Source organism: Gallus gallus, chromosome 9 (assembly GCF_016699485.2).
Source record: "Gallus gallus isolate bGalGal1 chromosome 9, bGalGal1.mat.broiler.GRCg7b, whole genome shotgun sequence".
NCBI lineage: Eukaryota > Metazoa > Chordata > Aves > Galliformes > Phasianidae > Gallus > Gallus gallus.
Window position 1 is genome coordinate 3,089,623 of NC_052540.1, and position 24,738 is coordinate 3,114,360.

Below are 24,738 nucleotides of genomic sequence, written 5' to 3' on the forward strand. Positions count from 1 at the left end.
CCAATCCACCTGCTGGTTGTTGTGATGCTCTTCAGTTGCACAACTCTGGGGTACCCAGACATCTACGTGACAAATCATGTTTTCTACCCAGGTAGCAATATCCTTCCACAATGCAGCAGCCCAGATGGGTTTGCCTCTGTGCTGAGGGTTGTTCTGCTTCCCTTGCTGTAACCACCCCCAGCTATGTGATCAGTGTGACCCATGCAGTCTACATAGCACGAACTGCACGATGCGTGGAGGAACATCCAGCCCAGCTCAGGCAGTCAGGTGCCGCAAGGGGTTGTGCTTCAATACCAACCACCTCCAAAGCTGCTTGGACCACTTCATATGCTGCTAAGAACCCTTTCAGTTGGAGTATAGCAGGCCTCAGATCCCCTGTATCCTCAACAACAAAACCCCCCTCAGGGTTGACCTCACGCCTCCCCTGGCGCTTTCTGTGAGGCTCCCATTGGTGCTGTTCTCCCCCGATGCAGTTTTTTCATCTTGTCCTGTCCAGACTGACCAAAGCGCCACTACATGAACTGCCTCCTGTCTAATTTGTTCAAAACGAAGACTGGTTTTCAGACAGACTTGGATTATTGTCTTTCTCCAAACCTTCCTCCAGTAGTCATGGATTTGTGTTGTTCTGGATAGGTAAAGAAACTCTACCTTAGTGCAGAGTAAATAGACCTGTTTCCTCTGTCAGCTTTGCTCTCAGCTGCCCGGGTCTTACACTTCTTTGAGCTGAAGGGTCTTTACAAGAATACATTACTTGAGAAACAAATTAGATATTGCTGAGAGCAGGCCAAATCCCATTTCAAAGCACAGAACAAGAAATTCCTCAGCTTTTCTCAGAATACCTAACGAAGATCTTAGCTCTCCTGTTCTAGGCAGGCAGAGAGCTCCTTGCAGCTGCTCACATACAGATTCATTTCTATGGGCGTAGCAGTAAGATGCCTTCTCCATGGAGCTCCTTGATAGCCCAGAGATCCTACAGGAAAGGTGTATTTGTCTGGTGGGTAGCTTGAAGCCCAGCAGAATACCCCAGAGAAATACTGCCATGTCCTGGAGACGGGGTGTACTGAAGGAAGTCATCTCTGCACATCTTTGAGTATGGTAGCATAGCACAACCGTGTAGCAGGACCTACAGCCCCATGTCCTGTGACACTGCTGGAATGCTTTGGAAATAATGGAATGGGGTGGGACAGCTTGCTCACCTGGGGTACTGCAGTGGAGGGATACAGGTTCTGCTGGACAGAGTGGCAGGGAGAATGAGGAAGGAAAGAGGATGCCCCTTGAGAAGGGGCAGCTGATATGTACAGAGCTGCTCTGTGAGAAAACAAAAGTTTTTGAACAACAGTTAAGTAGCTTTTGGGAGTGAGGACGAGTGGAGAATTCAATAAGGGTTGCACTCTCTTGGCTGTTATCAACCTCTGGATGAAGAAGCAGCAGAAATCTGTCAGCAATTTCAGAAAATCTCCACATAAATGAGCAGCATCCAGTGGGAAACTGCAATTGCCCTGGCATTCACTGGCCAGGTAAAACAATAAGCTGCAAAGAGCCTGGAGGGGTGTACAGACACACAGGGGTCCCCCGCTGTTCCTATGGAATTATACCACAGGGAACCTATAGGGACAATACAACAGCCCCACCCTATGTGGCACCTCTGTCCCCTACAGAATCCATCCAACAGGTCCTGTAAGAGCTGCATCTCTAAACCTATAAGGCAGTGCCCCTCTGCACCCCTACAAGATGACAATGAATACCCACAGGCAACAAATGACAGATTTTGGTGTGGAAAAAGTGGAAAAATATATATTATTGAAAATGTCATCTGAGCCAGCAGAATGCCAGTAGTTCAGGCAACAGGAGGTGACAACACTCAGGTGAGACTCAGCAGCTGGCGCTTGCGGGCAGTGGTGGTGTAGGGGTGCCAACGCCATTCCACATCAGCGGCATCCCCTTGCTCCAGGGTCCCAAGGCGGATCAGGTAGGCTGCAGCAGGAAGACAGGGACACATTGGAGATGTGATGGGGACACATGGGACACAACAGGGACATAGAGACAGGATGGGGACACTGGGGACATGGAGATATGTTGGGAACACAAGGAAGAGGAGGACATAACAGAGACATGGAGGTAACATGGGGACCTGGGGGACATGATGGTGATGCACTGATACATGGGAGACAAAGGGATATAGTGATCTTTGGGACACACGGACATGTTGAGGACACAAGGATACACTAGGGGCATGGTGGACATAATGGGAACACACTGGTGACATGGGAACACAAGGGACATGTTGGGGATATAAGGACACAGTGGGACATAATGGGAACCTGCTGCGGCATGGGGACATGTGATAGAGACGTGGGAAACACGGGGATATGGGTGACACAGGTCGGGGCACAAGGACACACTAGGGACATGGGCAACATGATGGGGACATATTGGGGACACTAAGGTACATGGAAAACATGGGGATTTGGGGACACAGGGTTATGATGGACAGAGGGACAAGATGGGGAAATGGAAACACAATGGCAGCATGGGGTTACATGGGAAACAGGGACATGGCATATGAAAGGACACAGGGATATGGGGGACATGGGGACACAATGGGGACGTGGTGAGACACGGGGATTTGGAGGACATGAAGCCATGCTGGGGACACAAAAACAGATGATAGGAACAGATTTGGAATGTGGAAACATAAGGAGGACATGGAAAACGGAGAGATATGGGGATGTGGAAACATGCTGGGGCAAAGGGGGACATGCGGGAACACTGGGTACAATGAGAACATGGGGGAAATGTTGGAGATAGGAGCATATGGGGTACATGCGACATGCTGGGGACACATCCAGGGACAAAGGAGGACATTGGGGACCTGGGGGAAACATTGGAGACCTATACGTGGAAGACATAATGAGGACATGAGAGAACACTGGGCTGTGGGGATATGCTGGGGATATGTGAGAAGATAACAGGTATGGGGAACATGAGGGGGCCAGGGGATGTGCTGGGGACACCCCGGGGACACATGGAGGGAAATAGGGCTTAACAAAAGACACAGACATAAGCAGAGGGTGTCAGACACTGGGGACAATTAGGGCTTAGGGAGAGGGATAAAAGATGCTGAGGGGTCTGGGAAGACCACGGGCACATGTGTGAAAACTCACGGCGTAGCTGGAAGCGGGGTCCCACCTCCTCTAGCTCCACTGTCTTCCCCTGGCGACGGTAAACATGGTTCCTGTGAAGACACCACTGTCTCCAAAAAGTTCCCAAGGTTCTTTAACCCCATCCACATCCCCAGTGCCTCCAACATCCCCAAAGTACACGTGACATCCTCCCCAGTGTCCCTGTCCCAGCCACGTCACCCTGCATTCCCACCGGACAAGGATGACGTCATCTTCGTTGGCAAAAGTCACCACGCGGCGGGTCTGGGGCCGGGGAACAGGGAAGAGGTGCTTGAGGATGGTCCCTACCTGAGAAACAAGGACATTGTCACCATGGTGTGCTGCCCATGTTCCCCCAGTGTCCCCACTGTCCCAGTCTCTATGTCCCTCATTATTCTATGTCCCTCCATGTTCCCACATTCCCCCAATGTTCTCCATGCTCTTCAAAGTTCCCATATCCTCTAAGTTTGTTAGTCCCTCCATGTCCCCCATGTTCCTCACATCCCAAGTCCCCCAGTATCCCAATGTCCCTCCATGTTCTTACATGTCTCCCAGTGTCCCCACATCCCCTAGGCCGCTGTGTCCCTCCACATCCCCATATCCCTCTGTCCTCATGTCCCCCATATACCCATGTCCTCCAAAGTCCCAATGTCCCTGTGCCCATCATGTCCCCAGTGCCTCCATCAAGCCCATGTCCCATATCTCCACGTCCCCACATACCCATATCCCCTTCTCATCCCCCTTGTGTCCTGCAATGTCTCTGTGTCTCCTTACCCGACGTCCCAGCGCGCTGTCCAGTCGGTGCAGCAAGATGTGTGGTGCTCCTAGGGGAGCTCCACCAAGACCCCCCACCTCGTGCCTCAGCACAGCCCCGCTCAGTGTGAAGTGGGCTGTGGGGCCGTGGGGCAGGTGGCACAGCACCAGTCCATCTGGGAACAGTGGTGTCAGTGAGGGGCCACATTCCATCATCATGCCCACTCCCTTAGTCCTGCACACTTCCCCAGTGCTCCACCCTTTCACATTAGCCAACCCTTTTCCCATTAGCCCCACCCCTCAAGGCACTAGCTTCCCCCTCCCATTAGCCTCACCCTTTCCCAGCCCAACACTGGCCCCTCAACACAATTTCCCTCAGCACAGGGCACCTCCCGTGGCCCCACCCCTTTCCCAAGTCCCCACCCCATCTTACCAGGCTGTCCACGGGTCTCATGCACCACCAGCAGGTCAGTGACGCCAGCCGCCCGGCACGCACTCACCAGGGCCCCTACCTCTGCCCGGCCCCGGTTCAGCCGCCGTGCCCCTGGGATCACCAGGCACAGCTCCTGCGGGTGAGGCAGGTCAAGAAGCAAATGCCTACCTCCTCAACCATGCCCACAAATGCTCCACCCACTCCAATGAGCTCCTCCCCCACATCCTAGTGTGGATTCAGGCCCATAGGGAGCACCATTCAAGCTCCATTCACCCACTCTACATCCCACTCTAGATGCAACCTAAAGAACAAAACACAAAGACTGGGGGTGGAGCCAACCCAAAGCCCCACTGACGTTACCGAGGCCATACTCCATCCCATAAGCCCCACCAACAACTGAGGTATCACCCACCTTGGCAAAGACACGGAGGCGGGCACTGGGGTCACGCGAGGTTGTCACCATCACCTTGGGGGGCTCCAGCCCTGCCCACCGGTACTCATCATCCTGGCTGCCTGTCACACCTGGGGGCAGGGCTTGGTCAGGACACCCCCCTCAGCACAGAGTATGCACGCAGGGCAAACCCAGCCCCCTTGGGCAGAGATTCGTGAAAATCTACCTCTAATTTTGAGAACTGGGCAAATCCACTCTCTCTGTTGAGAAGGATTCAGCCAAATCCATTCCTCATCTTGAGAGAAATTGAGGAAAACCTGTTTGTCATTTTAGGAGAACCTGTTTCTCATTTTAAGAAGGACTCAGATAAATCTGCTCCGCATTTTGAGGTTGATTCAGTCTAAACCACTCCCAATTTTAAGAAAAAAATAGGGCAAATCTGCTCCCCGTTTTGGGGAAGAATCATAAAAATCTATTCCCCATTTGGGGAGGAATTTGGACAAACACACTGCCATTCTGAGAGGAACTGAGGAAAATCCATCCTCAGTTTGAGGGGAAGGGTCATAAAAAATGTGCCCATCATTTCGAGAGAAATTGAGGAAATCCGCTCCCCACTTTGGGGAAGATTCAGGCAAATCCACTCCTCATTTTGGGCACAATTTGGGTAAACATAGTTTTGCCAAAATCACAGCAAATCCCCCATCTGTGAGAATGAAGCCAGTCTATCCTTCATCTTGAGGAGAATTCACCCAAGCACCCTCATAATCATAAGGTCCATCCAAGTAAATCACTTGCTTCTTGGGGTCACAGATTTCTGCCGATCCCTGCCTCATTTTTAGGGCATTTGGGGGCATTCTCTCACTCACCATTTTCCCCTGGTGTCTCAAACTCCAGCTCCTTCTGCAAGGCCAGTGCCTGGCGCCTCAGCTCAGTGGGCAGCAGTCGGTTCTCTGGGGAGGGCGAACAAAAATTGAGTGGGGGGAAGGAGGCAGAAGGAACCCCAAATACTCCATAACCCAAACCAGAACCCTTTTAAACCTCCCCTGCTCCTGTGCACCCCAAATTTGCCCCCTTATATTTCCCCTTTTTACACTCCCAACTTATTCCCCATGCCCCTCACTTGCCCTCACATTCACCATATTTACCTCAACAACCACAATTTTGCCTCTCAAAACCCTCTATCTGCTCCACAACATCCCATATTTACCCCCACTTCCCCTCCACAAATTTGCCCATCACCCTATATTTGTCCCACTTATCATACATTTACCTATCCACTTCACATCTGTCTCTAAAGTCCCTATACTTATACTAACCCCCACAGCCCCCATTATCTGCCTTCCCACCCCAAATTTCCCCCCCCTCATATCTGCCCCCAGCACCCCAAATTTGCACCCCCACACCCTTAATTTGCCCATCCATATGCCCTATTTGGCCCACATGTGGTCCCTCTGGACCCTATATTTGCTGCCACATCCTGCATATTTACTCCCACATAACTCACATCTGCCCCCACACCCCATATTTGCCCATTACATCGCATTATCTGCTCCCATGCACCACCAATTTACCCCCAACCACACCATAACTTACCTCTCATCCCATATTTATCCCCACAGCCCCCACATTTGGCACCCACACACCTTATCTACCTCTCAACACACTCTATCTGACCCTTCTACCCCAAATTTGCCCCTCACCATCCAGGGCCTGTCGCAGCTGCTCCTTCTTATCCTGCTGCCGTCTCAGCCGCTCCTCCTGCGCCCGGCGCTGCAGGTACTCACGGCGCTCACGGGCCTGGCGGCGAAGCTAAGAACAGGGGGGACACAGTGACAATGAGGGAGACAGAGACAAAGGAGATGGTGACAGTGGAGGGGAGTAGGAATGGGGAGGGGACAAGGGATGGTCACAGTAACAGTGGGGAAGGTGAGGGGGCCAGAGTGACAATGAGGAGCAAGGGGACAGGGGAAAGAGACCTGAGGATGCCATGGAGGCAGGTGGGGACACTGATGAGGACACGGGATACTGAGAGGGGACATGAGGACATAGTTAGAGGGACATGGGGACACAGTGAGGGGATAGGGACACAGAGAGGGGCCTAGGGAACGCTGAGAAGGGAGCCACAGGGACAATCTGGGGAACATGGGCACACTAAGGGGGGACGTAAAAAAGGGACGTGGAGACACTAAGGAGCAATGGGAACGCTGAAGGGGACGCTGACGGGGAATGTGGTGACACTGAAAGGGACTTGGGGATATAGTGAGGGGACGCGGAGACACTGAAGAGGGCATGGAGACGGTATGGGGGGCACGTGGGGACAGTGGAAGGGGACACGAGGAGATCATGGGAGGGAAAAGGGGACCCCGAGGGGGACGGGAGACGCCGCAGGGACAAAACAGCCTCCCCCCACAACGCTACCACAAAAACTAGCGTCTCATACCATAACTGCAGCCGCACCGCTCTCTCCTCACACCGGCGCCTCCAAACACCGCCGCCGTTGATTGGTTCGGACAGCAAGGACCAATCAGAGCGCCCCGTGCTAGCAAGGTGCCTCCAATATGGCGGCCGGAGACGGCAGCGCGGCGCCCTCATCCAAAATGATGGCCGAACAGGCTTCGCTCGCCTGGCAGCCCGCCCCTCGCGAGGTCCCGCCCCGCGCCATAACGCGCGCGTCGATTGGTGGAAGGGCGGAAATCACGGCTTCGATTGGAGGAGGCTATGGCAGGGAGTGAGGCGGCGGAGGCGGGCGTAGGGGTGGGAGTGTTTTTGTAGTCTCCTGTGGGGTCACGGTGGTGGGGCTCTTTTTTGGTAGGACCTCCATGTCTGTTTACATGGGGTTATTTTTGATGGGGACTCCCATAGAATCATAGAAACATCCCATGGTGGAGTTTGTTTACAAAAGGTGGTTTTGGTAGGGGCTATCAATCACAGTGGGGTTTGCTTTAGTAGGATTTCCCGTTACGGAGTTTGTTTACAAGGTTAGTTTGGCAGGGTCCACTATATCATTGCCTTTACATGAGAGGATGTTTCGGTAGGGTCTCCTATACCTGAATTTACTAGGGAGTTTGACTGGGTAGGATCTCCCATGGTGGGATTTGTTTACAGGGGTCGTTTTGGTATGATATCCCAAGTGGATGTTTTCATGGGGGTTGGTTTTGGTAGGGTGACGTTTACGGTTCTGTACGTCAGTTATTTTGGTAAGGTCTCCTATCACGAGGTTTGTTTACAAGGGTTGCTTTGGTAGGCTCTCCCATGATGGCATGCTTTGTTTTAATACGTTCCCCATGTAGCAGTGCTGCCTCCTCTTCACCCAGCAGCTGCACGAGGTGATGCGAGGATGTGGCATGGGGACACATCACCTTATGTGGGGACATATAATGGAGACAAATCACGACATCACCCCGCATGAGGACATGTCATCAACCATGGAGACGCATAATGAATGCCACCATAAGCCATGGGGGATGTAACGGGGACACACAACCCCCCACAGTTCACGTCACCTGCCCTGGCACTGGTCAGGAGGGCTGGCACAGCCCCAGTGCCCTCAGGCAATGGCAACACAAGGTGTCCCTGGAGGACGATTGCCTCCAGTCCTGGCCCCTTGATACCAAAGCACCCCTATACTTTAAACTAGAAGAGGGGAGATTTAGGTTAGAGGTTAGGAAAAAAATCTTTTTGCCTAACTCAGAGGGCAATGAGGCACTCGCGCAGGCTGCCCAGGGAAAATGGGGTTGACCCATCCCTGGAGGTGCTCCAGGCCAAGCCTGGATGAGGCCCTGGGCATCCTGATCTGGTGAGGGGCAACCCATTCACAGAAAGGGAGGCTGTAAGGTCCCTCCCCCAACTCAAGCCCTTCCAGAATTCCATGGCTCTACGACCCTGAGGATTGCAGCTAATGACTCAGGATGGTTCCCAGGGCCAAGACTTCAGGGGCATTGGTGAGGTGTGGGGCTATGGGGCAGTTGGTGCTAGGAGCCAGGTGCCAACTCCCCATTCTGTGAGCAGGGGGCAGGGACAAGGACACACACTGATTGTCCCACAGAGCCATACAGGCATTTATTACACCACATCCTGCCAGTGCTGTCCCTTTTGGGGGACAGTGGGGACACAGCCTGGGCACTGGTGGCCTCATGGCACACCAATGCCTGGGTCTGGTCCCTCTGAGGCGAGCTCCTGGTGGCCCCTGGGGGGCTCACATGTGAGTGCCCAGGGTGCTGATGTATGCCTGCAGTGCTTGAAGCCGGGCATCGATTTCAGACAGGGTGGCTGAGGGCTCTGTGCCCAGGTTCTCTGCAGAGGGAGGAAGGAAAAATGGGTGGAAAAAAACAAGAAAACAAAATGGGGCCAGAGGGTGGCAGAAGACCAGGATGAGGGGCTCACCTTTCCCATGCTGTTTACAGCCCCTATTTGGGTGAGATGCCTGTAAGGGAAGAAGGTGGTGATGGCACACAACCCAGTGACCCCCTCCCAGTGTCACTGTCACTCCCTGCCCCCCAGAGCCACTCACCACACTAGTGCTGTTGCAGGATGAAGCACTCAGTGGACTCCGGGTGCTAGGACCCCCCAAGCCCCTGCTTTGTAGGAAAGAAGTGGTTAAGAGGGCAGGGGTGCAAGACCACGGTAGCCAGGAGGGGACTGCAGTGCTTAGAGGGAATGCCGTCGCTGACCTGCGGCGCTGGGGACATGTGTCAGCCTCGCTGCCTGAGCTCTGTGCTGAGCGCCGGCTCTGGAGACTTTCAGCTACGGGGAAACAGGGTTTGATGGAAGGTTTGAGGGCAGACCCCAGAACTAATAGGTGCCCCCAGGCCTGTTGGATGTCACTCAGATGTACTGAGTGCCCCAGGCCAGCTGGGTGTCCCTCAAATCTGAAGTGCCCTCCACCTACCTGAAGAGCTGCGCCTGCCCCTCCTCCTACAGTTGTCACCACTTGACACCGTCCCACGTGGCAGCTTCTGCCTGCACCCAGGGAATCATGTGCTGCAGGGAGCAGGGAGCACAGAGAGGTGCCTTCCCCTACCCCTCCAAAAAAACTGTCAGTGATGAGGGCACCGCGGCGTGGCTGTGGCACCATTTACCTTCGGAGCTCAGCCTCCTGCCGCCGTTGCTCGCGGGATCTCACAAAGGCTGTGGGGTTGAAGCGTGGTGGCCGTGAGCCTAGGGGAAACAGAAGGGGAGGGAGAACATTGGGAAGGGGTCTGAGGAAGGTCCCCATATCCCTGTGTCCCTCACCTGCAGGAGATGGGGACCGTGGTGGCAGGCGGCCTTGGCTGCTACTACGGCTGTCCCGGGAGTTAGAGCGGCGGCGATCCTGTGGGCAGCCTGGTGCTGCTGTGGCTGATGTGCTGCGCCTGTGGGAAGGACAAATGTGGTGAGGCGGGGATGGGGATGTGACATTGCTGTTCCCAGTCTTGTCCCCAGCGCTATCACCACCTTACCCTTTTCTGCATACCGCCAGCTCAGCCGTCAGTGTCTTCACATGCGCCCGCAGCATCTTTTCAGCCGCCTTCACCTCTGTCAGCTGGAGAAGAAGCCATAACAGAGCTGTGCAGTGCAGTGGCACGCTCATGTCCCCAGCCTCATCCTGCGCACCTCCTTGGTCATCCGCCGCTGCTCCTGCTGATGCCAGGCCTTGTCCCGCAGCCGTTCATCCTCCAGCCTCCACACCTCCTGCTGTGCCCGCCGCAGCCTGTGCAAGGCACAGCGTGCTGTCCCTTTGTTGCACTGATAATACTACAGAAGGGACACATGGGGCAGTTGCACTCACTCATCCCGCAGCTGTGCCAGCTCATCCTGCTGCTCCTGCACCAGGCGTCGCAATGCAGCCATGTCTGCCTCACCAATGTAGGGCAACGGCAGCGGGTAGTGGATCCTGGGGAACACAGAGACACTGCAGTGTCAGTGCCACCATGTCTCCAGCCCCCCACCTCCCACCCCAACGCAACTCTCCCCAGTGTCGCAGTGTATCCCTGCTGGCATCTCCAGTCCCTCTGTGTCCCACCATCAATGTCCTTGATCCCGTGCTGCCTCCTCATTTAGTGCCCCCAGCCCCATGTTGACCCCCAGCCCCTCACTGTCCCCATGCCAGTGTCCTCAGTCCCTTGGTGCCCCACTAGGTGGTCTCCTCTCTCCCATCACCTGTCAAATTCAACGCAGTAGACGAGGATGAGGTAGCGCTTGCTGCTGAGTGGCGAGGTTGAGGGGGGGACACGTGTAGCCACCCCCACCTTACAGCACCGCAGGGCCTCCAGGTCACCATAGGTGAGCAGCTCCAGGCTGACGGCCTCACTGCTCTGTGGGGTGGGACAGGAGGATTGGGATCCCCGAACACCCCCTCCAGCTCCCAAAACCAGCACACCCCACCTTCATCAGTGCCGCTTCGAGCATGCTGCAGAAGATCCCAAACTGCTTGAAGTTGCCTGTTTTGCGTGTCAGGTCCTCGACAGCTGTGGATGGGGGAGATTGTCAAGGGCTGGGAGTCTCAGGGACCCGTTTTGGAGACCCCTGGGCAGCTCACAGGCAGCATCAAAGTGGCCCCGCCAGCGCTTGGTGCTGCGGCGCTCCTCCACCTCCACCTCCAGTACTGCTTGGCTCACACTCAGCTGGATGCTGTGCTCCTTGCCACGGAAGAAGCAGTTGGCCTGCAGGCACCGTGGCTCCTCCATGGTTGCCAGAGGGCTACCTGTGGCAACAGGCGGCTTGGGATTGGTGGGGTCCTAAGGGATGGGAAAGGGGGGGACACCAGGAGATCAGGGAGACACTGGAGACGGGGAGAAAAAATGGAGGGAAGTGACTAGGGGATGGAGAGGGGCCTACACAGTTTGGGTGAGGAGGTCAAGAATTTGTGGAGGAAGTGTCTGAAAAAGTGGGGGAAATTAAGGCACGGGATGAGAACGCTATGGGATGGAAGGATGTCTATGAAAGGGGTGACATAGGAGAGGGGAAAGGGGGGCCTTGGGATGGGAGTGGGGGGCCTGCGGAGGGGGGAACCCTGGAGGACACAGGAGAGGGCTTACAGGATGGTGGTGGGGGAGGGCTGCAGGGTGCTGAGGGGGGCAGGATTTAGAGGAAGGGGTGTCAGGGAAAAGGGGGGACATCGCTGGGAAAAGAGAGAACTCGAGGGGACTGGGGGTGCTGCTAACTGCGCGAGGGGCTGAGCTTTGAGGACAGCCTAGGAAAAGGGGGGGTACTGCACTGGGGGGTGCACAGAAAATGAGGGGTCTTCAGAGGTTTGGGAGGGTCCCGGGGATTCGGAGGGAGATGAATGATAAAAGGGACTGGGAACGGAAAACAGGAGGGGCTGGAGGAGGGGGGCATGGTCCGGAGATGGGGTCTGGAGGAGGGCCTGGGTGTTGTTACCAGGACCGGGACTTCGGGTGCCCCCGCAGGCCGCGAGGCTCCCCAGGGACGCTGCGGAGCCTGAGCTGGGAGCGCCAAGGCGCCTCCGCGTCCCGCGGCGAAACCAGGCAGCTCCCGGTGCCAAACCCAACGCCGCTCCTCCGCCCGCACTCGCTGCCCGCCGCTCCAACGCCCCAGCCACCGTCCCGCCCCTCCTGCAATCCGATTGGCGAGCCCTGCCCCGCCCAACACACTGATTGGCTTCCATCGCTGACCTGTTGCCCACACATTCCCCCGCCTCTTCCTCCGGGAGCCTTTGATTGAGTACTGTCGCTCCTGGCCCCTCCCCCTCTTGCAGTCAATTGGCTGTGACGACTGCCACTCAAACCCCAGACGGAAGAACTGTGGCCCTACTCCAGCTGTGCGCATGCTCAGACCGTCGGGAGGTGCTTGGTTCGCTAGTTCCGGAGACGGCTCTATGGTTGCGTGACGTCATCGGATGCGACGCGCGTTGGGAATGGTATGAGCGTGACGTTGTGAGGGGGGGGGAAGCGGGAGACTGGGGCGGCCTGGGCTTGGGATGGGGAAACGTGGGACCTTGCGGCGCTAGGTGGTGTCGTAGAGACATGGAGGGTCTGATGGGGCTGGACCGGGGCATTGTGAGAGGACGTGGGGCGTCCTCATGGGGTTGTTTGGGAGCCCCCTGGAGCTGTGAATGGGGGTCTTGGGGGGCGGGGGGGGCACGGGCCTCTGTTGTGTAGGGTGTCCCTATGAGACTCAGTGTCCCTGTGAGACTCGGGGGAAGGGGCTGAGAGTGGTACGTGGCCAGGGGTCCCCATGCCTGAAGGGGCCTTTCCCTCACGGCCCCATCCTCCCCCTTTAGATATCCAGGCTGCGGGCGCCCCTGTTTCCCCAACAGGTGCTGGGTGAGGCCTCGGAGTGACCCGGAGCCGGCAGAAGGGCACGGCCAGGATCACCTACCGGGGCTGAAGGTGCCCCAGAAACCGTCGGAGACTGAGGAGGAGGCAGGATGAGGCCTGAGCGCTGCTACTGGGGGTGCCCCTCGTGCTGGGGGTGGGAGAGGCGGCTGTGGGGTAGAGAGGGAGGTACTGGGGCACGAATGCAGGGGGGCCGCGCAGCTGCTGGAGGGCATGGGGGAGTCCCTGGCCTGAGCCCAGGCTGGGTGAGGAAGGTGGGGGAGAGAATAAGAAAAACAACACAAAGGGGAACTCGTGTATTGAGATAAAAACTAAGAGAAAGAAGAAAAAAGGGAAATAATAATAGTGTTGTTAATAATATAATCCATGTTTACAAAACAAGTGATGCACAAGCAATCGCTCGCCTCCTACCAACCAGTGCCCACCCAGTCCCCAAAACAGTGGCTGCCCCATCCCCAGCCAACTCTCCTTATTGTTTATGGCTACATTTTGTAAAGTTTACTCAGCATTATTGAGGCAGAAAGGCTGAAAACTAGTGCCTCAGGGCTGGCTCAGAACAATTAGATAGTTTCATCGGGTCCTCATCCCTGCAGGATGATCATGGAATTTGGCCATGAGATTCCACCCTGCTCCACACTCCATGTTTTCTCAAAGTCAGCATACCAGACTCCCCTGGTGTTTGCTGACAGCTAAGGTCGCAGGTCACGTTGCTTAGGGAACTATCATGGAACAGACTATCCAGTGCATTCCCCCTGGGGGCTTCACCTTCTGAAACACAGGCAGTTCTGTATGAACATGAGGTAAAAACTCCTGTGCCCTGAGGGTGATGAGGAATGGAACAGGCTGCCCAGAGAGGTGGCGGAATTTCCTTCTCTGGAGGTATTCAGGACCTGCATGGATGCCTGCTGGTGCAGCCTGCTGTAGGGAACCTACTTTATCAGGGACCTGAAGATCTCTAGATGTCCAATCCAATCCATACAATTCCGTCATTCTCTCAGGAGGTGGACATTTCACTAAGTCATCTCCAGTAATTATTCCACACTCTTTCACTGTGCTCCTGCCCACCTGATAAGGTAACGAAAGATCCTCTGCTGCTCTTGTGCCAGCTGAGCATTCCCCATTGATTCCCCATGAGAAAATAAGCTATCACCAAGATAGAAAGGTCTTGGAGACCTTTGCAGCTACGTAAGGGACAGTGTTCAAATCAGAACTGAATGATAATTCTACTAATTGCACAGGGGCCACCTGTGGAATTTGCAGTCACCTAAGTGTAGGCAGTGGTTCCACAAAACAAAAAGAACCCCAGTGGTAGAATTAAATATGCCTTAGCTTGGGTTATATACATTGTATCATTACACGACAGTTTTCTTTTCTTCATATTCACCTTTGATTCAGTACAGTTAACAAAACTAAAGCACGTTTCCACCTATGAGACATCTGCTACTCGAAAAGCCTAAGTCTCTGAGGTTAAATATTCGGATACAGTTCCCATGTCACATAAATTTAAGGCTGTGGCATTGATGTCAAAATGCAGTATAGTTCTGTAAAAGGAGAATGGTGTAGGCACTTGTAGAAAACGTGTTATCACATATACATTATCAACTGCACATACCCAGGTTTTCGTGTGGGCTGGCAGATGTTCCACCAATTCAATTGCCAGTGCTATGGATTCGAAGATAACCGGACCTCACCATAAACTGCTAAAGGTCATTTTGGTATCATCTAGGTTTATAAAAAGATATTTAAAATTAAAAAACCGCCAACACAGTTATTACAAACACCTTGAGGACACCCTAATTCAGCACACCTCCTTCCACTGTCTATGCGTTTCCTTCTTTCTCACTTCCCCCAAGAGGTGGGGCTGAGTTCTCGCCAGGGCTGTTCTCACTGCAGCTGCTCTGCAGTGAGGAGGTGATGGCAAAGGCAGGCAGTGCGATAGTGCTGGGGCTGTTTGCTGAGGAGCAGAGGAGGAATGCAGGAGCTCTGTGTTAAGCAGATTTGGATGCTTTCCTCCATTTGAGTTTGGCACAGTTTCAGGGTTCCCTCTCATTCTCTGGCTCTCAGGTCAAAGCCTTGGCCTGTCTGGCCGGACCCTGGGCTGGACTTAATGTACAGAGGTTCAGGAGACCTCCTGTGCAGCCCCTTTGGTCGCACCAAAGGCCCAGCCCAGCAGCACACCTTCGGATGCTCTGGGAAGAAGTGGGAGCCCAGGGCAGCTTTTCCATGGTGCCTGTGGCTTGGCCTGTCTGGCTGATCCCAGAAAACCAGACCTCAGGAGGCGAGCTCCACAAGGCCCTGGGCAGCCCTGTGCTCTTTGCCCCCTCCTGTAACCACTGTGGCTTTTTTATTGGCAGTTTCCTGCCCAACCACGAGATGCCAGAATATCGCTTGGCTGAAACGGCTGCACAGCGAGGTACCGTACTACCATATAGATGTGATGTAGAGAAGTGGGAGCATGTTACTGCAGCTCTGAATTCATATTCCCAGTGCCAGAGATCCTGCAAAGGGACTGATGTGTCCCATGTCACCCCTTCTCAAATAAGCACCGAAGAAGCAGTGGGTTCAGGAACTGCTGAGGGATCAGCAGGGCCATGTGAAAGGGAGGGCTGGGAACAGGTGGTAGTGGAGAGGGCTGCGATGCTCCTAGGAAGCCTGGCCATGAGGATGGGGAGCCAGGCTAGACAGCAACAGCAAGTCCATGCGCAGCTGGCATGGCTGTCTTGTGGGAAGTGTCTCAGAGATGCAGCTGTGAAAAGCTTTCTTGTTTTGTGCTTCCAGAGGCTTGTGAGCACCTGCTCTCCTACATCCATTTTCCTTCCATCCAGATGAGGCTGTAGTCTGGTGGCAGAAAGGAGGACTTCGGCAAGGGCTGTGAGTTTCTTTGGGAACTGACAGCATGATGCCCTGAGCTCCCATTTGTCTGCGAGGAGCCCTTGCCTGGGCCCGGGCACACCGAGCTCTGTCCGGGTGTGTTGTGGCATGGCAGAGGAACCCAACTCTTGGCTTTCTCTTCTTCCTGCTCCTGCTGTTCTCCAACAAGGTCCCCGTGCTGTTTGCAGTATGCAGATGCCTGCTGGGAGGAGCCATCCAGAGCGAAGCATGGAGCTGAAAGTGAGGGAACAAGACAAAGTCAGGCTCCCTGCTCTGCAGGGCCAGCTGGGAGCAGCACTGGTACATGCTCCATGCAGACATGATGATGTCATGATTGGTTGATAAATACAGTGCTATAGAGAGGGAGTCCTTGGCGAGCCCCCCAAATAAGTTAATCCCCTCTCTTCTTTGTCTCTTCCTTTCCTTCTGGTGAGGGACTCCTTCTGCTCCCACAGCACTTTGCTTTCATGCTCCTGCCCATGGCCTGGGGAGGGGAAGTTGTCCACAGATGCCAAAGGGCAGGGGATGGGCTGTGCTGTGTGGGGGGCACTGAGGGGCTTCTCTGCATGCTGCACACAGTCTTGGCCTGCACTGCTCACCATGGAGCTTGACTTGGTCTCTTCTAGCCTGAGCCCCATTGCTGGGAGGGCACTGCTGGCCAATGGGCTCCCATTTGCCTCTACTTCCCATGCAGGAAAAGCAGTGGGCTGCAGTGCCCCGAGCAAACCAGCCTGAGACATTGCTATGCTTCCCACCGGTGAGAAACACTGAGCACAGAACTGCTACTGTGCTCACCTGTCTATGACTTTCTTCCTAAACTAGCAATTACATGCTGTGCCAGGCTTGGCCACCATCCTTTCCTGTCTCTGTGTCATTAGGAGTTTTGTACTGTCCCTCATTGTGCCCTTGAGAAGGTCTGGGTGGACATACTGGGATCATCAAAATCTTGATGTCATCGACGTGTAATTTTTTTCCTGTATGCATGCATGAACAATTCATTTATGTCCGAACGTTCAATTCTCCAGAACCTAAGTACTTCAAAAGAAAGTGTTAAGCCTGCCTGAGATTCTCTCTCCAGTTCCAAACGGATAATATGGGACAAAGGAAATAAGTGGAGTACGTGTTGTAAGCTTTTCCATTCCTGTCAGGCTACAGCAACAGCCCACATTTCTGATATCTTAATATTTTTAAGGAATAACGAGCCATCTGTGAAAAACAGGTTAGAATATAGTTGATAGCAGAATAGTAACTGAATGGTTTTCCATATGGGAATTAGTCCAAAAATAAAAACGAACGCCTAGTTTTTCAGACATAGCTGTAGGATACCCAGGTTTGATTTGGGCTTCTGGATGCCTGAGACCCAACTACTCAACCCTGGGGCATCCTGCTACAGGCTCAGTGCAGCAGGAATGAGTTGGCTTTGCATGCTGGCAATACCTGCACTTAGCAAAAGCAATGGAGCCTAAGTCCTGCAGCGAATGAAGATATGAGGCAGACCCAGCAATGTCCTCGCATATGTCAGCCTGTCTCAGGCTGTAACAGAAGAGTTCACCATGCTTTGTGCATCTGCACACAGATATTTACATGGGAACAACTGCAAGCATGAGGGCCCTGAAGGAGGAAGGTGAATGTGTGGACTGTGAGGAGGTCCAGGAAATGGAGGAGACAAACACCAGGGTACTCTGGCAAGAGCCCACACGGCAGGTACAGCCTGGGACTGGCATCTACAGGCAGTTACACTACACAGACCTGTACACAGCCTTCTGCTGTGGGAACACAGCCAGGGAAGGCTGCCTGGACCCCAATGATGCGACACTGGCAAGCAAATGTGGGAGATGCTCAAGGAGGGTTTAAGCACTCAGCTCAGTGGTTCCTAATGAAAAGCCAGCACCCAGGTGCACTATGAGTTGCTATTTATTCAGTATTCCTTCACAAGACCTGCAGGCATCTCTGGGGGGAGCTGTACACAGCATGCCAGGCCCAGCAGCACTGCGCGGTGCCACTCCCATGTGGCAATGTGGCACGGACTCCACTGCAGTTGCATAGCAAAAACATTTATTATCCTTGTCTACAGACTTTTATACCCATGCTAGCTTAACCTGGTATTTTTCCACTGTTCTCTATACTCCAAAAAGCTTCTTCAGCTCTGTCCACTGGGTTCTATCCTTCCCTAGTATGGTGTTGGGAGGGCCATCGGCACTTGGTGGCAGCAAGAGTGGCACAGAGTTACTCTCAGACCCCTTCTGCCCCAGCCTGCATGCCTGCAGTCCCATCTGTGGGGGTCCTTGGCTCAACGCCGGCTCACTGCCCCTGAGCCAGGACATGGCAGGAGCTGCCCCACTTACTGCCGTAGTGGGATCTTTGCTGGTACTCTCTGATGCTCCTTTTCCCACACCTCCCTCTCCTCCTGGAGCTCTCGGTCATACTCCATCCTCTGGATGTAGCCTGGAGGAGTGGGGCAGAAGGATTCCTGGAAAGCAAGAGGGAGGCTCATTCAGCAGCATGTAAACGTGGATCTGCCTCCAAAGCACTTGTGCAGAGGGAATGACAACAGGACTGCAGATAGGGCAGAGGAATTTGGGAAGTCCCCAGGGAGGTGCCAAGGCTCACTGTGGTGCAGGGCTCACTGTGCTTCCCAGTTAACTGCTGGGAAACTCTTGTTTTCCTTGCTTTTTACAAATGCCTTACCAGGTGATTTCTGCTGTATCTTAAGCTCTCCTTTTTCTGTTTTGGCAACCTCCCGCTATCATGCAGCACGTGCCCTCCTCTGTTACGCATGGGGGAAAAGAACACAAAGAGTGCAACCTTGGTCTCCTGACCTTATGCTCTTCTGCCATCCCTCTTTTCTGGTCTCTCCTGCCCTTCTGCTCTTCTGCTTCCCTGCCCTTTTTGCATTCCTCTTCTCCTGACCTGCTCTTTTGCTCTTCTGTGCTCCTGCCCTTTGCGTCTTATGCTCTCCTTGTCTCCTGTTCTCCTGACCTTCTGTGATTTTTCCTTTCTGTTTTCTTTCCTTCCTACTCTCCTCCACTTCAGCTCTCCTGCCCTTCTGCCCTCATTACCTTCTGCTCTCCTGCCCTCCTGGTATCACACTGATACCCCAACCTTGCAGGCTGAACCAGGAGACAGCAGGATGCTCAGAGACTTCACCTGGAAAAGTACTTCCTCTGTGAACTAATATTATTCACACCTCGGCTCACTCCCAACCCAGCTTCCAGGACTGCACAGAGTATCCACAGCTCCAGTGCGCTCCTGTAGCTGGCTGCATCCCAGGGAGGCAGAACACCTTCCTCTTGAGGCAGAGCCTCACCCCAGGAAGCCCCAGGGCCCATCTGCACCCCACTGCCATACCTTCACACTCCAGCACCCAGTAGGGAGGGCCTGCAACTCTGCCATGACAAGACTAGGAAGCCGAAGTGGACCTCTGCATGCCCAGGGAGTGTGATCCATGTTCTTCCTCCCATCACGTGGCTCCCAGACCTCCCTCAGCCTCAGCCCATGGCCTCTGCAACTCTCCTGAAGGACCCGGCTCCATGCCCCAGTTCTTCAGCCCAGCCAAACCCAGGAGACAGCTCCACAGGCTGTGGGCTGCTGGGTGCATGTGCCAGCCCCATTGCTCCTCTAAACCCTTCCCCAGACTCAGGCACTCATCCACTGCCCCAGAGGTCCCTTGGTAGTATGGGGCAGAGCTCTGTTAGACCTGCAAGGACGCAGCCCGTGCCCTACAGTGGGGTGGGAATCCTGGCCCAAAGTATTCCCTGCCCACCAGCCCAAAGGAGATAATCCAGCCTTCTGCTGGATCCTGGGCAGGGGCAGATCCCAGCAGCACTGGGAAGAAAGTGCCTTTGGGGAGAGGGCAGCCCCACGACAAAGTTGTGGCTGATCTGCAGCCAAGCTCCCTCAGGGCCGGAAGAACATCCAGCTCTGAAATGCCCCTTGGAATGGCAAATGATCATTGGGGTGGGAAGTGATTGGATGGGAAAGATGTTTGGGTACAAAAAATTAAAGCATTGCAAGCCTGGGGGAAAGGGATTGATCCCAAAGGTCGCTGTTGGGATGGAGCTCCTGTTGTGGAAGGGGCCTTCCTAACTGCCACTCTCCAGCCACCGTGGCAGGTAAAGCAGCCAGCTCCCCCTGCTCCTGGGACTCCAGTCCTCCCGGTCACCCCAGTGCCCCAGAGCTCACCCCAGCGCCGCTTTTGGTGTTTCCCCACAGAGGGAATCCCTAGATCGATGCCGATGGTGCCACAGACACCTGACGCCACTTTCACAGGATCAGCTGTGCCACCAACAGCCAATGCCTGGATGCAGCCGTCCATCCGCAGACCAATGCCAGTACCATTCCAGCCTCTCCCTGTCCTCACTGCAATGTACCTGGTGCCCCAACACTGTCTGGCTTGGGGTGCCAGGTGTCCCGGGGCACATAGTGCAGCTCCCACCTAGGGGACAGCTCTAATCAGTGGCGCAGCTCCCACCTGGGTGGTTGCACCCAGCTGTTAATCCCCCTAGGGCCCCTGTCCAGCACTGGAGACACCCTGTGGTGGCAGCAATGCTGCTGCCCCAAGCAGCTGATGGGGCTGGGGCCCAGGGTTGTGCTCCACGAGGAGCCCCTGCAGCCTGGAAACACCTGTCTACTACAGGGCCCCAGCTGCCCCAGCCTCCCACCAGCAATTTTTAAGGTGTCTGCACACCAAGGACGGGTGCTCCCTATGCCCTGAACCCTGCCCAGCAGCTGGCAGCTGCCAATGGAGCCCTGCAAGGACAACGTGGTGCTCATAGAGGAGCTGGAGTACCTGATGCTCACCACCAGATGCCCCCAGTCCACCTTAGCTTCACAAACGTGCATCACGGTGATACTAGTGCCCAACTATGAGTTAGGGGGCTGCAGAGCCGGTGCATGGATGTCTGCACTGATCGAGTATGATAAAGTTGGCATAGCTTCTTTGGTGGGCTTTCTTGCTTTTTGTAACAGTGCCCACCACCCCAGAGATGGAAGAGAATTTGGTGGACATCAATGTTTTTCTCAGCTTGAACAAGAGTGAGCACGGGGGCTGCAGAGCTGCTGGGTGGATGTCCACTCAGAGGGGCATGGGAAGGCCGTCATCACTCCTTTGGGTTATTTTCTTGCTTTCTTAGAAGAGGGATCTGCCCCAAATATGCTCAAGGAGAACAAGGAAATGCCTGCTATCAGAAAAGGCTTTGGGACTGAAGACATTGCAAAGCTAGAAGAGGAAAAGCTGGACAGTGACCTTCCACAGGACTGACTTCTAACAGAACTGGACAGCAGTGAGAAAGAGCCAATCAGAGAGCTCAGTGCCGCTGAGCCTGAGGACCCCCGGTCCCCAGCAGCCCTGCCCCCCCTGCTTCAACATTGAGCTCCCTGACATCCTCGGTTACAGCAGGGAAGCTCAGCATGAGGGGACAGGCTGCCACCGGGACCCCCACTGACCCCTTTTGGAGGCTTCCACCATCCCGAGCTCCAGCCTGAGATGCAGCGTTGGCCGTTTCTGCTGCCCCTTGTTGAGCCACCAGCAAGACCCCAGCTCAGTCCCCTGCCAACCCCTTTGGCTGTCCCCACACCTCCCTCACCCTGCACCACACAGCCAAACAAAGAGGCACAGTGAAGGCAACCCCGAGTGGTTCTGACCCAGCTGCCACTGCTACCAGGCTCTGTTTTCTGTCAAGTGGCTGACAAGAAACACAGGGATAGCATGAAGTGGGCCAAGCACCCTGTGCCTGCCAGCACCCCCTACAAAGGGTAGACCTTCAGGCACGAGCAGCCTACTAGCAGCATCCCAGTCAAGAAAGGGAAGCTGCTGCCATGCAGAGAGGTCAAAGGCTTCAAACATCTGCACAAGCAAAGCCAGCTGGAGCTAGCACAGGAGCCAGCAGCAGCAGGCAAGCGGGCAATGTCAGTGAGCTGCGCAGACACTTGCTGGAATCCATCCAGGCCCTGCATCCGCTGGGACAGAGAGTGATGACCGTGGGGCCAGTACACCAGCCGCCCTCCATGCAGGCCCAACTCAGCCCCAGTGCTGTGCTTACCCACCCAGCCAGTGACACCTCCAAGAAAGGGGCGACCTCCAGGCATGAGCAGCCCAGCAGCAGCAAACGAGCTAAGAAGGGGAAGCTGCTGCCATGCCAGGAGACCAAAGGCCACAAACACCTGTGGACAGTGTGGTGGCTGGCAGCAGCAGGAGAGCAGGCACTACCCGTTAGCTGTGCAGACACTTGCTGGAATCCATTCAGGCCCTGCAACTCCTGAGGTAGAGGGTGATAGTGGTGGGGCTGGTGTGCCAGCCACCATCCATGCAGCTCCAACCCCCCCCCAGTGCTGTGCCTGTTGCCCCACGGCACCAGGGCAGCAGCACAGACAAGGCAGTGTAGGCACCATCAGGCAGCATGACAGGAGTGGAGGATGCTGCCAAAAAGATGGTGCCGAGCTGCCTGCGCCTGTCCCCACTGAGGAGCCCACCACCGTGGGAGGATCCAGCCTCACAGCTGCATGTGCAGCACCCACAGCCACAGTGCCCCGTGGACTTCATGCCCTGCATGAGGCCTCAGAGCAGGATTTTCCTGCCCATGGCATTTTGTACTTAATCAATCATAGAATTGCTCGGCTTGGAAAAGACCTAAAGATCATTGAGTCCAACCACAACCTAACCGAACTACCCTAATAACCCTCTGCTAAATCATGTCCCTGAGCACCACATCCAAACAGTTTTTAAACTGTTTAAACCATCCAGGGATGGTGACTCAACCACCTCCCTGAGGAGCCTATTCCAGTGCTTAACAACCCTTTCTGTAAAGAAGTGTTTCCTGACGTCCAACCTAAACTTACCCTGGTGCAACTTAAGGCCATTTCCCCTTGTCCTGTCACCAGTGAGAAGTAAACAACCCCACTCTCAATGCAACCACCTTTCAGATATTGGCAGAGAGCAATAAGGTCTGCCCTCAGCCTCCTCCTCCCCAGAATAAACAGCCCCAGTTCCTTCAGTCTCTCCTCATAGGACACATTCTCCAAGCCCTTCACAAGCCTTGTTGCCCTTCTCTGGACCTGCTCCAGCACCTCCATGTTCTTTCTGGACTGAGATGCCCAAAACTGAACACAGTACTCGAGGTGAGGCCTCACCAATGCCACGTACATGGAGCAGGATGACTTCCCTTGTCCTGCTCACCACACCACTCCTGATCCAAGCCAGGATGACACTGGCCTTCTTGGCCACCTGGGCACACTGCTGGCTCATATTCAGCCGACTGCCCATCAGTACACCAAGGTCCCTCTCCATCAGGCAGCTTTCCAGCCACTCCTCCCCAAGTCTGTAGGGTTGCCTGGGGTTGCTGTGACCAAAACGCAGGACCTGACACTTGACCTTACTGTATGGGAACTGTTGAATCATGGCCTGAACCTCTGATTGACCACCTGAGGCGAGCGCTGAGTCAGCTGCAGGGGCACAGGTGAATGCAATTTCACCTGAGTGACCAGAAGGGGAGAGGCTGCACCTCTCCCAGACCCCATTTAAGGGCTGACTCCCAGGGAGGAAGGATTTCTATCTGGAGATTGCTTCTTTTGGAGCCCTTCTGTAAGCCCAGGATGTGGGTAAGCTCTTTATTTCATTTTTCCTTTGTAATGCAGTAATCTCTCTGGTCTAATACCTGTTTGCCATACACCCTACTGAAACTCATACAGTTTGCCTTGGCCCATCAACCCTGTCTATTCAGGTCCCTCTGTAGTGCCTTTCTCCCCTCTGGCAGATCAATGCTCCCTCCCAACTTGGTGCTCTCTGCAAACTTACTGAGAGTGCGCTCAATCCCCTCAACAAGATCACTGATAAAGGTGTTAAATAGTAGTGGCCCCAGTACTGAGCTCTGGGGGACACCACTCATGACCGGCCACCACCTGGATTTAACTCCATTGACCACAACTCTTTGGGCCTGGCCATCCAGCCAGTGTTTCACCCAGCAGAGTGTATTCCTATCCAAACTGTGGGCTGCCAGCTTCTCCACAAGGATGCTGTGGGGGTCAAAGGCTTTACTGAAGTCCAGGCAAACCACATCAACAGCCTTACCCTCATCCACTAAGTGGGTCACTTTGTCATAAGGTGGCATCAGGTTTGTTAAGCAGGAACTACATTTCATGAACCCATGTTGACTGGGCCTGATCCTGTGGGAATACAGAAAGACTATTCAGAGCAGCAGCTGGGGAGCAAGGTAAACAGCATGAGAAAGCTATACTGAGAACCAAGGACGTCTCTAGAAAGAAGAAAAAAGCAAGTCAAGTAAGCTGTGTGATGGCCGTGTGGTAATTACCCTGGTTGGAGGAAGGGTGCGTGGCCAGGAACGACTGATGGCTCTGACTGGATGAGTGCCTATGTGCACAGTGAAGGAGTGTTTGTGGAATGTTTTGTTGGCATCTAAACGTGGGTGGGAAAGTTAAAAGAGAAAACTTGTGAATGTTTATAAGGGATGTTAGAACCTGTAATAAATGTTTTGGATCGTTCATATCTGAGTCCATGTTTCAGCAGTATTTTGCGGGAGAAAATGTCCTATTTCGTGTAGGAAAGTTGTATATTCTGAGAGAAAACTCATATTTTTGGGGAGAGAAGAGGTATTTTCTGGGAGAAGAAGTCATATGCTGGGGAGAAAAATGGCATTCTGTTGTTGAAAATGCCATATTTCTTGGAGGAAAACATTTGTGGTTGGTTTTTTTGTGAAGAACATGTCTTATTTTTGGAGAGAATCCTAGAATCATATCATAGAATGACAGAATGGCCTGGATTGAAAAGGACCACAATACTCATCCAGTTCCAACCCCCTGCTATGTGCAGGGTCTCCAACCAGCAGACCAGGCTGCCCA

At 54.2% G+C, this 24,738-nt stretch overlaps 2 protein-coding genes and 1 long non-coding RNA gene across 7 annotated transcripts; 1 reads left to right on the forward strand and 2 right to left on the reverse strand.

The window, feature by feature from the left end:
• Positions 1-1,766: 1,766 nt before the first annotated feature.
• IMP4 (IMP4 homolog, U3 small nucleolar ribonucleoprotein) lies at positions 1,767-7,241 on the reverse strand. 2 transcript variants are annotated; one of them, XM_015276794.4, is made up of 9 exons: positions 7,179-7,241; positions 6,439-6,547; positions 5,605-5,688; positions 4,760-4,869; positions 4,348-4,480; positions 3,936-4,090; positions 3,363-3,470; positions 3,165-3,235; positions 1,767-1,974 (listed from the first exon to the last, which is right to left on the reverse strand). In XM_015276794.4, exons 1-9 carry the CDS (start codon positions 7,179-7,181, stop codon positions 1,929-1,931), a joined length of 819 nt encoding a protein of 272 aa, XP_015132280.1. In that variant the 5' UTR covers positions 7,182-7,241; the 3' UTR covers positions 1,767-1,928.
• Positions 7,242-8,769: 1,528 nt separating this feature from the next.
• On the reverse strand, positions 8,770-12,272 carry CCDC61 (coiled-coil domain containing 61). Its single transcript, NM_001006546.4, is given in 14 exon segments — positions 8,770-9,031; positions 9,122-9,161; positions 9,249-9,312; positions 9,409-9,481; positions 9,627-9,697; positions 9,817-9,895; positions 9,971-10,089; positions 10,177-10,259; positions 10,331-10,427; positions 10,506-10,610; positions 10,877-11,031; positions 11,102-11,184; positions 11,256-11,420; positions 12,098-12,272. Coding segments are annotated over 13 exon segments (1,215 nt in total). The 5' UTR covers positions 11,404-11,420; positions 12,098-12,272; the 3' UTR covers positions 8,770-8,933.
• Positions 12,273-12,564: 292 nt separating this feature from the next.
• Positions 12,565-15,885, forward strand: LOC121111488. Of its 4 annotated transcripts, XR_006930903.1 has the most exons (4): positions 12,565-12,596; positions 12,996-13,150; positions 15,079-15,427; positions 15,793-15,885. It is a non-coding gene; the product is annotated as an uncharacterized LOC121111488 (long non-coding RNA). The 4 variants fall into 4 exon arrangements; XR_005862202.2 differs by having other exon boundaries at positions 12,960-13,150; positions 15,079-15,882; XR_005862204.2 differs by having other exon boundaries at positions 15,079-15,882.
• Positions 15,886-24,738: the final 8,853 nt, after the last annotated feature.

Bases quoted from the DNA above. Each gene is read 5' to 3' on its own strand.
- IMP4 (XM_015276794.4), bottom strand. The intron at 5,689-6,438 runs GTGAGGGGCAAA...CGCCCTCCCCAG, and splicing joins GCTGCGACAGGCCCTGGATG to AGAACCGACTGCTGCCCACT. The intron at 4,481-4,759 runs GTGGGTGATACC...CCTCACCCGCAG, and splicing joins GCCTCCGTGTCTTTGCCAAG to GAGCTGTGCCTGGTGATCCC.